Raw genomic sequence first — 13,946 nt, 5'->3', positions numbered from 1 at the left:
GTTGTTAATAGCTAAGAATGTACCTTTCCCATATTATCGCATGTTTGTTAGCTATGAATGATATTGTTTATGTATTTTTTTATGATTTCACAAACTAATCATTACACATTATGTAATTTCAGTAACAAACTATTCAGTAGCAGTAGCAGGTTCAACTAAAGCAATAATAATAATAATAATTTGCAGGTACCTCTCTCAAGCTCCTCCAGTTCATGGTAAATTATCAAATCATCTTCTGTTGGAGGCTCGTAGACGTTGAAATTTGAGGTGCACATCTTAACCAATCAGACGTGCAAACAAGGGCCTCAACTGTCTTTGGTGTCAAAGAAGCTCTGAAAGGATCTACAACTCTTGACCCTAAGCTAAAAGCATTCTCCGAAGCCACAGTGGAGCATGGAACAACAAGTATGTCTTTTGCTAGCTTGGATAAAATCAGATAAGTTGTTTCTGCTCCCTTCCACCACTTGCCAATATCAAAAGTCTTGCACGTAAGCCTGACATGCCTATCCGTTAAGTACTGATCAACCTCATTCCGAATGCATTGTGATTGCTCCGACATCCTCTCTCTAGCTATCTCCTTACTGACTTCATCAAGGTCCTCGTAGGCAACTCCATCCATCTCTAAATCATCTTCGAGAGGCTGCTCAGCTTGCTCCATGCCCTCACAGCCTTTATACCCTTCATACATCTTCATCAAAATTTTCTTTAAATCCTCTTCTATCGACTGGATTGTATTTGGGCTTGCATTAATCTTTTTCATAGCCATTTTAGCCCATTGAAGCTTGTACCTCGGGTCCAACACATTCGCTATCAAAACAATCTTGTTGATAGACTCAAAGCTGCCCTAATACTTGTCAAATTTTGTCTTCATTGAGGCTGCGACTTTCTTCATAACAGGATCTTCTGAAATGCAAGCCTTGTTGATCTCACATTGCAAGGTGATCATCTCCACAAACAATACATTTGAAGTGATTGATTTCCAAGCACAAAGTCTTAAGGTTGCAACATAAAACTTCTTCAAAAACACATAAAATGCTGCTGCATACCTCCAATTTTCAGAAGTTGGAGGTCCAACTTTGTCCGCAAAGTAGATCTTGAACGCCTCATCCTCTTCACACATTCGGTTAAACGTCAACTCATACTTCAATGCAACTTCAAGCATAAGATATGTGTTGTTCCATCTTATAATAACATCTAACGGGACATTGGCATTTGCCTTGCACTGTTCTAGAATTACAAACTCCCTAAACTTGTCAAGTCTTTGCGATGAACTCCTCACATATTTGGCACAATTCCAAATGGAAGCAATCCCACTCTCTAACTCCTTCAAACCGTCCTTCACAATCAAGTTGATAATGTGACAACCACATCTTAAATGTAGATACTCTCCCTTAAACATTAAGGTCTGGTAACTAGTAAGCCTCCTCTTCATATATTGGACAGCCACGTCATTTGCACTAGCATTGTCTACTGTAATAGTAAACACTTTGTTGATCTCCCATTGTCTCAAACACTGCTCAAGTGTTCTCCCAATGTCCTCACCTTTGTGACTAGTAATATTGCAAAAGTTAATGATCCTTTTGTGTAGCACCCAATCGTGGTCCAAAAAATGTGCAGTCACCACCATGTAATTAATATTTTGAATCGATATCCAAGTGTCGGTGGTGATAGAGACTCTTGTGTCACTCCTCTTAAGCTGACTCAACAGCATAGACTTCTCCAAGTTGAACTTTTCTAGCACGCCCTTAGCAACTTGCTTCCTGTCCAGGACTGTCCATTGTGGTTCCAACTCATTGCATAAAGCCCTAAATCCCTCCCTCTCCACAAACCGAAATGGAAGCTCATCCTTGATGATCATCTCAATACACTTATCATCACACCTTTTCTTGTTTCACCTCCGGTATCCAGTGCCTCCACTCACATTATCTCGACTCAGTCAACAGGGGTGCTTCTCACATCCCTTGCTATGATACAACATGGAGCTAGTCCTATTCTTCTCTGTGAGGCACAACATTCTTTCGTGACAATAGTTGCAGGTGCAATATTTAGGATCAATTTGACCATCAGGAAGTTTACACCTGGTAAAGTACCGCCACATCTTGCTCTTGTTTGAGGGATCTTTTCTCTTCCGAGACTGGATGCCTTCATGAGTCCCTTCAGTTGGTGGCAAAGGTGGCAGAGGTGCAGCATGTAAACCGGCAGTGGTCTCTGTATTTGCACTGGATGGAACTGATGGTGTTGAGCTTGAATAGCCCACAGTACCACTTTGTGACATAAAAGAATCCATTGCCTACAATGGAACAAGAATAAAACATCAATTACAAAGTTCACAAAAGAGAAAACTGATTCCATTATGATATACATACAGTCTATCTATTTTTAATCATTGAGGCATTACAATCACGCAACACAATAATAGAGGAATTACAATCATACAGTCTATATCCCTTAATTTCAGAAAAAAGAAAACTACGGTTTTGAAATGATTATGTACAGATTCACAATCATTAATAGGCAAGCATATAAGTTCAAAAGGAAAACTATAAAGAGGTTGGAAGAGACTGATAATGTACAGATTCACAGATTCACAGTCATTAATAGGTTGATAATGTACAAATTCATTAATAAGGTGAAGCATATAAAGTTCAAAAGGAAAACTATAAAGAGGTTGGAAGAGACTGATAATCATGTACATATTAATGGAACTGACTAGAATGATTACAGATTCATGTTAATGGAACTGACTAGAAACCCATATTAATGGAACTGACTAGAAATTATTGATTGAAGTAATTAGTTAAGCTTAAATTATTGATCGAAGTAATTAGTTACCTGGTACCAAAGCTATTAGCAGAATGACTCCTTTGTTCCTAAATATTTGTCTTGATGCCTTGAAGATGTAATATCCTCTGTTCCTAAATATTTGTAGCAACTGAGTTTGGTAGTGGTACAGTGCAAGACTTGTGTGAAGGCAAAACGAGAAGCATGCAGTCCTTGAGTTTCCCTTCCATTAATATGTACATGCCTTTTCTTAGCGGTCAGTTTCATATATACGCAAGCTTAACGTGAAGGCAATATAATAAAAAGATTAATGGGTTTCTAGTCAGTTCCATTAATAGTACATATTCACTTCCATTAATATATACAATTTTTTGTATTTGGGCTGCCATTTCAGATAATATACAGATTCACGATCATTAATAGGAAAGCATGGTTATTTTCTACTAACTAGAATGATTACAACTCCTCTAAAATCAAATCAAATCATAAAAATCCTCAAATGGGTTTCTCTCGTATAACAGATTCACAGTCCTAGACCTAGTAAAACAAATACAATAGCAAATTTAAGGAACTATTTACCCACATTTCTGAAAACAAACCTCAATGCATGTCGAAAATAAGGCCCAAAATAGGGAAATAAGCAAGAAAAATACAAATACATGAAATAAAAGTATAAAACACGAAATTACCATATGGGTTTAGGGTTTTGAAATGAAACCCTTTCGAAATTACGAGAAGGGTTTTGAAATGAAATGAAACCCATTCGAAATTACAAATGAGGAGAAAAGGGTTTTGAAATGAAACAAGACCTTTGTTTGCTCCAAGCTTCCAAATGTCGAGCCCTTCGTCGAGAATTGAGCTTTTGAAATGAAACAAGACCTTTGTTTGCTCCAAGCTTCCAAATGTCGAGCCCTTCGTCGAGAATTGAGCGGAGATTGAGAATTTTTTAGCGAAGAAAAAAATGGGGTTTCGGAAGGGGGAGGGGAGAGGAGAGTGTGGTGCGGCGCCTGGTGACTTCCTGAGACTGAGAGTGAGAGTAGGAGGCTGAGACTGAGAGAGATTAGATTAGGGTTACAAAAAATTGAAGGTTGAGATTTATTTCCCTAAATCTATGGTTGAGATTTAAGGATATATATCTATTATATATATATATATAATAATTTAATATAGTATAAGTTGGTAGGTACGGTATACCATGGTAGAGGGAAAATGTGTACCACCTACCGTACCATATTTTGAAGCTGGTACGATATACTGTACCGTGTACCGTGTACTGATTTGATGGTATACCAACATATTTGGTACGGTTGGTACATGAATTGGTTGGAATGGAATTGTGTACCATTGCCAGCCCTACTTTTATTACACCCCTATTCGGGGGAGGAACAAAAATCGTGATTGGAGGTGAAATTTTAACCTACTTCAACTTTCCTCCCTTCAATAACGCGTCTTTCTCAAAAAACTCCCAAACTTTGTTAACCCTTCCCTCTCTCATTAGCATCCATCCAAACATGGTGTAAGTGAACGCTTTTAATCTTAAGACCAAATGGCTAGGGAAAACTTTACCATTGAATAATTAACTGTTCTATTTTGCGCGTCAATGGTCCTATAATTTTTTACACATTGTCAACTTAAGCTTTTATTAGTGGGGGAGCATTAATTATCTGAGCTGATTAAATCAGTTGAATGTTCCTATTTTCAACAGTTCAGTTTGTGGCTAAATAATCAACCTGAACAGATAATTCATCTTGTATATCAGTGTTTATATTTCACTCTCTTTCAGGGGTGTGTTGGTAACGGTTAAGCCAGAACTAATCATAACCTAGTTCAATTCTAAACCAAACCAACTTTAAACCAGTCGGGTTGTCCAAAAGTGGACCCCTTTAGAGGTCACTTTTCTGCCTAAGGAAAATTTAGTCGAGCCAGACTCAAACCAATCAAACCGAACCAAACTGAAACTAACCAAAACAGTTTAGTTCCCATCATAAGCTAGTTCAGTTCAGTTCAGTTCGACCAAAATTGACCAAAACCAACCAAACTGATCGTCTGCTCATCCCTGCATTAGCTAGTTATTGGTTCGAGCACCCTGGGCTCAATCTTTGAACGATGAGCTAACCTGACCCATTTATCACCACTAGCAATTCGTCCAGATTTAAATTGCGCTCCAAACCAAACAAAGAACTTCACCATTCTGTACCAAACTTAATAAAGAACAGAGAATCACTAAACATCTCAAGGGCTGCCTCATCGTCAGCGACAGGCCTGATCCCTCCCCAACGAACACTTTTGAAGTTCTCAGAAAACCGCGCTCAACTTTCAGCATTTATGACCTCCACCCCCACGCCCTTTTATTTTTATTTTTTAAAATACACCCTTTATTTAAAAAAAGAACTCCCTAACAGCATTAACCACAATTTTCACATGAGCAGGTAGAACTATAAAACTATGAACTAACCCGAAGCCTGGACAACGCTCGGTTACTTAAATCAGCATCCCACCATAACTATGATTTTGATGCAAACTAAGGAAGTGGTGACGTAAGAAAAGTAGCCTACTGGATTAGGGAACACGACGACACCTAACGCCCCCAATGTATTTGATGCAACAGAAGACGCCTACTAAGAACTACATTCGCAACAATCTTTCAGTTGTTTCAACATAACAATGAACAGATACAGAAAACTAGTATGCAGGGGGCACCAATTACAGAAAAGTTCTCTGTAATTGGTGAAAGAGCAGTGTAATTAAAGAAGCCAAAGAAGTAAACAGAAGAGCGATCTGAAACTGATGCAGATATGAAGACGACAGACAGATACGTAGATGCAAAGTACACAAGGATCGAAACTGAAATGACTGGAGAATTCAATAAACTGTCAAGAATCAACTGTTTAACATCAAAATGAAGTGTTTTAACAGACAAAATGAATATGTGGGAAAACAACCACATTAAAAAACATGATATCGTTGATAAATGAGGGGGGGAAATTGTTTTTCCCTGTTTCTGCGGCTTGAATCATCCGACAAGCAGGGTGGACCTTTAGGGTTTTAAAATTTTATTTAAGCAAAAAAAGAATAATATGCTCCAACACCATGAAGATAGTAATAGGGCTCATTCTTAAGCAGTAGACTCCTTGAGATAGGCAATGAGATCTGCTCGATCTTGCGGCTTCTTCAAACCAGGGAAAACCATCTTGGTACCAGGAATATACTGCACAAGCACAATAATATAATGATGAGATGATTTAATAAACTAAAATAAAAAAGAGTAAGACCTGACTCCTAAGAGGCATTAGGACACTTGTCAAACACAAATGAAGGTTCTTAATATAACATAGTTATTATAAGCAAATAATGACCAAGGCCCAAGATGCAATGAATTGTCACAACAGTTACCAGTCTATAAGCCTCCTACACGAGGAACAACTCCATACTAGGCTTTGCAAAACTAGAAACCTCTATTACCAATTAAGTCTGATCCTCCGTAGCATTTGACAAACTTTTAGCCGAAAAACAAAAAAATTTGTGACAAGCCAACCAGCCACAAGCCTATAATCTCAAATATAACCAACTAATCTAATCAAATTAGTAACTTCAATCATGCCTGCAAATCATGACGGAGTCCAAAAACAACCAAGTAAAAATGAGTTTACCACCATAAACAACTACGCGATATTTTAAACAATTAGCTACTTGATTTATAATGCTGGGCTCCAGATTACTTCTAAAGCAGGATTACAACGTATGGGTAACCTAAGAAGCAAGTAGTGTTCAAAGAAGGGAATATAAAGGAGAGATCTAAAGAAATTTCTGAAAAAGCTCAACCACAAGAATGCACCTGCTCAAGCGAATCAAAACCAAAGAACAAATAAACTGAATGAGAAAGCTTTAAAATATAGTTGCGCTTCTCGCATACCAAATAAATGATGAGAAGCTCTAGAAAGATCCGTATGCATTTTTTGGACACTGAAACTTTACCATAACGAACATCATTAGCAATTCTCTAAATCATAACTGACGATCTCAACCAAAAGATCAACGCAGAACAGGTTGAAAACTCAAATTTGAGACGTCCTTTTACATAAATATCTCACGGAAATGTTGATCTGATGCTGGACATACATAGATGAATTGATCTGCAAGGCACCAGCTAATTGATTTCGAATTTCCAACACAGAAACAGGTAAAATACTATGTAGTATTGATTTTGAAAGGCCTCAAATTGTAACTGAAATTCCTATTCTATCCAATCTTAAATCCTAATTTTCTCCAGATAGGAATTTCAACTTGTACTCTTAAGTAATACAAGGAAAGATTGTACTCATTCAACAAAATCATTAAATATGAAGGACAATATTACAATAAGAACCTCAATAAAATGAAAACTAATCCTCTTTTGCTAGAAGAGGTCACTAGTTCCCATCATATGCTTAGAGGCCAAATCTAATAGAAAGGAGCAGCAGCTCAGAAACATTAACCAAATTAAATAAAATTAATTACACCAAGAGATAGTGTATAACATACTGCATCCTGAAGAACTTGTACTTGTATAACCAAAAGATAGTAAACCATGTTGAATATCAGGATTGAGAAAGACAAAGATATATCGTAGGAGGTTCTAATTATTAGAAGTAACCAATACAGCTATAAAGGGTTAATTACATTAACCCCTAGAACTTTTGGGGAGTTGCAGTAAACCCCCATCAATTTTTTATTAGACTAAACCCCCTGAACTTTAGGAGCTGTTGCATGTAACCCCCATGAGCTGTTTTATTTCAAGATATCTTACCTGAAAATTTATCTTTGAATCCTCATACTAGCACCATCAACTCTAGCGTGTCACTAGTAAGCACAGGACAAAAAAAAGAAGATGAAAAATTCCTTCTTAGTCCCAAAAACACCTTTTTATAAAAAGAAAGAATAGGCAAATTTTAGGACTAAGGAATTATTTTTATCTTTCTATTCTAGAATGTCTGTCACATGAGATGTTAGAATCGATGGTGCTAATTTGGAGATTAAATGAGAACTTTCATGTCAATTTTAATGAAATAAAACAATTTATGGGGTTTATGTGCAACAACTCCTGAAGGTCTTTTTTTTTCCCAAGAACATGCTTGCCACATGAGATGTTAGAATCGATGGTGCCAATTTGGAGATTTATTGAAAACAAATTCATGCCAAATTTAATGAAATAAAACAATTTATGGGCGTTATGTGCAACAACTCCTAAAGTTACTGGGTTTTAATGTACTAAAGAAAAAAGTTGATGGGGATTTCCAGCAACTCCGCAAAAGTTCATGGGGGTTTTCTATAATTATCCCCAGCTATAAAATTTGATAAGTAGATAATTACAGATTCAGACAACCAAAACCATTGAATTAACAGTCAATCAAAAATATATCATTATCATTGTTAGTCATAGTACTAGAATTATTACTGATCAACATGTGACAATAAAAGGAATATAAAGAACATAAAAATGAAATGATCTATAGTTATTCATGTGGGCTTTTCAGAATGCTGTGATTTAGTAAAACATGAACCAGTTAAAAACTTAAAATAACCTTTACGCATAAAATCAGAGGATACATAAAACTAAGTTAGAACATTCAAACATAAATAGCAATACCAGCATCTGCACGAACTTGACAGCAGCTATTATAATAAGCTCTCTCGGAGCGATCTTAATTGTCTGTTGATGATAACCACTAGGGCCACGTAGTGTTCCAGCCATGTAATTTCCATACAAGAGATCACTTAGGTTTTGCTAAATGAAAGTACGCAAGAATAAATTCCAAGAATAGCGTAGTAAATAAGATTCAGAAGATGGCATCACCATGTACACATGTAGGCATCACTAAGATTCTCCCATCTGGGAGTTGGCAAAGGTTTAATTACAAAGGATTATGGCGGACAGTTAACCTAGTTTGCCTTTTTGTTAGTCCGTGAGGTCAGATTATTTCACACGTTAAGGTGATTATTTTAATATTGGTTTTTTAGTGTTTGGAAAATAAGGAGGATTAATCCTCCTTTGTTTATGAACAGAGAGATTACCTCTTAATCCCTCCAAAAGGATGGATTAGTAAGCCCCTCATCAAGAGGGGTTGACTCATTTTATCCCCCTCTAAAGGGGTTAACACAACCCTTTCGTAATTTTTGTATTAGGAGAACTAAGAGGGATTATCTCACTTTATTCCCTTTTATATTTTGTATCTAGCAGGTTAAGAATGGGTAAACTATCCTGAACCATTTAGTTAAACCGTTGCCAAACAACACATAAGATATTAAATGACAAACCAAAAGTCAAAATTGCACATTGTCAAGCAGTTATACATACTATTATGAGGTTGAAATAGCATGTGATCTCTAGATAGGCAATTTAAGTTGTTCTGCTTGAAATGGGACAAACGTATCTCAAAGAAACAACCTATTAAATACAACTAGTGAATTACAACTCTATTGTACCGTAGTTGATGCATTGGTCTTTGCATCGTAAATGTTTTTTGCCGGTTGGTTCCATTATCACAAAGCCGCCTCAAAATTGGCTTGGTTCCAAGATGTAGAATCTATGTTGAATCACCACTTAGCAGGGTTACTAGGACTCCAAAATTGGCTTGGTTCCAAGATGTAGAATCTATGTTGAATCACCACTTAGCAGGGTTACTAGGACTCGGGTCTCTCTCTTGGGCGGGACATCAAATCCATGTATCTTTACCAATTAACCAATTTCTCAACGTTGGAGTTGATCCTAAAGAATTCCTACTTCCTCATGAATTTATCTTAAATCGGGATCTTTTGGTCCAACTGGCTCAACTTTATCCCAGTTTTGCTGAGGGAGCAACCCCTTTTTCACCTTGAATTGGTCAAAATACTCGGATTTTTTGAGTTTTCATGGAGGATTAGATCCAGTAACAGGAGGTTTATGGCTGAGCGATATTGCTCATCATTATTTAGCTATTGCAATTCTTTTCTTGATCGCCGAGCATATGTATAGGACTAACTGGGGTATTGGTCATGGCCTTAAAGATATTTTAGAGGCTCTTGATCGCCGAGCATATGTATAGGACTAACTGGGGTATTGGTCATGGCCTTAAAGATATTTTAGAGGCGCAAAAAGGACCATTTACAGGCTAGGGTCATAAGGGCCTCTATGAAATCTTAACATTGTCATGGCATGCTCAATTATCTCTTAATCTAGCTATGTTAGGCTCTTCAACTATTGTTGTAGCTCACCATATGTATTCTATGCCCCCCTATCCATACCTAGTTATTCACTATGGTACACAACTTTCATTGTTTACCCATCACATGTGGATCGGTGGGTTTCTCATAGTTGGTATTGTTGCACATGCAGCCATTTTTGTGGTAAGAGACTATGATCATGAATATAAATTTCAAAGATTTTGCTTGACTTTCTGAATCAACACTTCATGCGCGTTCAAAAGATAATTTGTCGTTTGAGGTAAAAAAATTCCCAATCGAATTCAAATTCAATAATAATTCCCCACCAAAGTCGAATCTATTCTTTTGATGTTCCAATTCTTGAGAATTATTATAAAATAGACCATAAATCTTATTTATCCAAAACATTTTTACGAAATCTGACATGGAAGTTATTAAATCATTCATGATTGCACGTGAATCAAATTTTTTTATTGTTCCCCAATAAGGCCCGTTCAAAAAAAGGATCATACCTTAGAAGAGGTTAATGATGTATGGAGTTAAATAATCAGACATTAACATCTTCCCTTTAATAGAATCATTCCCGGGTAGAGTATAGCGTAAACCAAGGGATGCCAGGTGTGAAGCGACTATCCCCCCTTAGTACGAGGAAAGATCTACGAACCCCCAAAATAAAAAAAGATCTGCTCCATTTATTCTAATTCAATTACTCTTAATTTGACATAAGTCTCAGAGAAACCAAAGCTCGACATATTTCTGAATTTATACTGTTCTTCAGACACGCACGCACTCTAACACACAGACACACACATGCACACATATATATGACACTTGATTGGAACTCTATCTATCTATTTATAAAAACATTTTTTCATAATATTCTTTGCTACTCATGTTATGAACAGTAAGATAAAAAAATTGAAACTGAGTGCCTACCACTCGTATGCTCGCTATTCAATGGTTAAAATCCCTCTTTGATAAATAATATTCACATTACTGTTTGATATACAGAATTCACACATTATATAAGTCAAAGATAGACAACTAGATGTGTACATATTTTGCATACAAAACTGTACTGGTTATTCGATTGTATACACTATAAAGCCTCTGAAGAATAAAAAATCATGTCCCAGATTAATATAAAAAACCAGGCCAAACTAAACCTTATATTAAAATATAAAATTTCAAATATATTTCTCTGTTTATAATTTATACTGATCAGCTCCAGTTCAAAAGTAAACATTTTACCCACGTACTTTAAACTAGAAATTTATATTTTTATACTGTATACCAGTCATCCACTTCAAAGCAATGGGGGGCAAACTACAATGAGAAACATATGCTTAAATATATATTACAAACAGAAACAACTGCTTTCACCTCCCCAGAAATTCAAATAAAACAAGGATTGGAAAATCAATAGGAGACAACTAACCCCATAGCAAAACTAAGGAACGATAGGGAAAATAGAAACTTATAATCGCTTCACTCAAACATGACCACACAACTAGTTCAACCAAACAACATAATTTCTCAGCATCAAAATGGAGGGGGGGAATACCTTCTTAGGGTTGAGCAGGTAATCATACAAAGTATTTTCTTCCCAAGTTACAGCCATGCTCTTGTTTGCAGCGGAGTATGAATATCCAGCTGTGGTACCTGATTGCCTCCCAAAAAGCCCATTCAAGTTGGGACCTATAAGAGTTACAAAACTAAATATAATTAGAAAGTTCCACCCTAAAAATTAAATCCACATAAATAAATGAATAAAAAGCCCAAGTACCTGAAATCAAACTGAAATATGAAGTTGAAGCAAGTACAACAGGGTTTTTAAGATAATTACTCCCTTGAATTAATCCCTCAAATCAGTGAAATTCCATTAGGTCCCCAAATTCTGATCTCTTGCTAATGGTACTCTTGGCTGAATGGATAAATTTGAAACGAATTACAAGAATAAGGGCACCTAATAACAATTTCACTGATTTGAGCGACTAATTTCAAAATACCTAAGATTTAACGGACTAATATTTGGAAAGAAAAACCCTTAGACAACATATAGGCAAAATGAATCTGGTATCGTATCCAGTGAAATCCTCAGATCTCAGGTAAATCAATCAAAATATATAAAGACCCAGTAAAAAATACATCAGACCACAATCACAAAGAACAAAATACGAAGAGATCGAATCAAAAATCGGATCGGATCGCATCGGATCATAAGAGATCACAAACCTTGCTTATGGCCGGCGCCTTTGTCGACGGTGTGACACTGAGCGCACTTGGTCTTGAAAATCTTCTCTCCAGCCTTGGGATTGCCAGCGGGAGCATCAGCAAACGTCGCCATTAGAGATCAGAGAGAGAGCTTCTAAGATCTAGGGTTAGGGTTTCCTCCTCCTCTTCAAAATGCTCGAATCGCTTCGAAGCTTTGCAGGGCCCTTAATAATATTTAAATCCTCAAATGACCAAATTGTGCAGCATTTTTAAACTGAAATTACGACACATTTGCTTGCTTGTGGGAAGAGTTTTCCATACTTTATAAGGGTGTTTTGGGGATATTGGATTTTTTCTAGAAGGGTTGGCCACTTGGCCGCCTTTTGGGAAGTTTTTGTGGAAGAAATAATCGCGGCCTGAAAATTGCCACGTGAGCGAGAGTGTGGCTGGCACAGAGCCAAAGCCTCCGTCTCTTGCGGTAAATAAGCATGAATCTTTTTGAAAGTTAACAATTTGGAAATCACCATTCATTGTTAATTTGGGATTTACCTATTTAAAGTATTAAAGAGGATGAATCTATATATTGCGATAATAATCATATCATACTTAGAATAATTTTTCAAAACAGGCCGATTTAGCTTTTTATTTTTCAAAATCGACTGTTTTTTTTTATTTATCAAAATCGACCCGGTTTTGTGATCAGCAGGTTAATCACTATCCTAAATAGTCGGGGTTGCCAACCCCGACTATTTAGGAGGGTGTTAAACCCTAATTAAAGGCTTTAAACTCTAAAAATTAATGTCATAATTAGTCGAGGTTGGCAACCCCGACTATTTAGGATAGTGATTAGCCTGCTAATCACAAAACCGGGTCGATTTTGATAAATAAAAAAAGGGTCTATTTTGAAAAATAAAAAACTAAATCGGCCTATTTTGAAAAATTGTTCATCATACTTACTCCTCTTTAAAAGCAAGAGTTCGAAAAAATCTTTTAGTAGACAAAAATATTCTCACAATTCAAATATTATTCCATTAAGAGCATGTTTGTTTGCACGGAAGTAATTATGAAGTAGCTGAAGTAAAAGAAATAGAGGTTATTTCTGCTACTTCCAAGCAAAAAAGTATGTTTGGTTTTCTGAAAAACTTATTTCTAATACTTCATAAACGCTTATGTGGCGCCTACGTGTCATCCTTACTTCCAAAAAAATTTTCCAATCCTCAGTACTCAGAAATAGCTCGGAAGTAGTTGAAATGCATATTAATTAGAAAATAAATAATTTTTTATTAATATTTCCTTTATTAGTTACTTCTAATAACTTTTCATTGATAAAATTACTTCCTAGTAATATTTCTAAATGTTATCCAAACAAAAAAGTAAATAAATAGGAAGAAGTTCTACTTCCATTACTTCTAAAAATATATGAAACAAACAAAAAAATGATATTTCTACTACTTTCTACTTCATAGTTTTGAAAGTTACTTCTATAATCTACTACTTACTTTCAATACTTCCATTATCTAAACGGGCCCTAAGTAAGAGTAAGTTGATAAATTAATGAATTCTTATTGGATATATATAATATGAAGATAATGATACAGTTTAAATTAAAATGTAAATATAAATAAAATTATTAAATGCCAAATTTATAAATGTCTACAAATGAAGGGCTTATATGCAAAAACTAAATAAATTAATGAGACCAATAATGTCTACCCCAAAGGTCAAACCCGGAAACAACATAGGCCTACAAATGTACATAATGCAGATGGAAT

The 13,946-nt window shown here is 35.9% G+C and overlaps 1 protein-coding gene across 1 annotated transcript; it reads right to left on the bottom strand.

Annotated features, from left to right (window-relative positions):
* Positions 1–5,621: 5,621 nt before the first annotated feature.
* Positions 5,622–12,395, bottom strand: LOC109828097 (cytochrome c). The gene is made up of 3 exons (XM_020395136.1): positions 12,196–12,395; positions 11,525–11,658; positions 5,622–5,989 (listed from the first exon to the last, which is right to left on the bottom strand). The coding sequence occupies exons 1-3, from the start codon at positions 12,305–12,307 to the stop codon at positions 5,897–5,899; spliced, it is 339 nt and encodes a 112-aa protein (XP_020250725.1). The 5' UTR covers positions 12,308–12,395; the 3' UTR covers positions 5,622–5,896.
* Between the last annotated feature and the right edge of the window lie 1,551 nt (positions 12,396–13,946).

The sequence above is a fragment of the Asparagus officinalis genome, unplaced genomic scaffold (assembly GCF_001876935.1).
Source record: "Asparagus officinalis unplaced genomic scaffold, Aspof.V1 AsparagusV1_Un718, whole genome shotgun sequence".
Taxonomy (NCBI): domain Eukaryota; kingdom Viridiplantae; phylum Streptophyta; class Magnoliopsida; order Asparagales; family Asparagaceae; genus Asparagus; species Asparagus officinalis.
Note: the sequence above shows the minus strand (reverse complement) of the source record. Positions and strands in the feature narration are given on the sequence as shown.

What these genes read in the sequence shown, in the direction of transcription:
- LOC109828097 (XM_020395136.1), bottom strand. Translation starts at nt 12,307, where the DNA reads ATGGCGACGTTTGCTGATGCTCCCGCTGGCAATCCCAAGGCTGGAGAG. An exon ending in AGGCGCCGGCCATAAGCAAG is followed by an intron (nt 11,659 to 12,195) that starts GTTTGTGATCTC and finishes TAACTCTTATAG; the next exon opens with GTCCCAACTTGAATGGGCTT. An exon ending in ACCTGCTCAACCCTAAGAAG is followed by an intron (nt 5,990 to 11,524) that starts GTATTCCCCCCC and finishes GTGCTTGTGCAG; the next exon opens with TATATTCCTGGTACCAAGAT.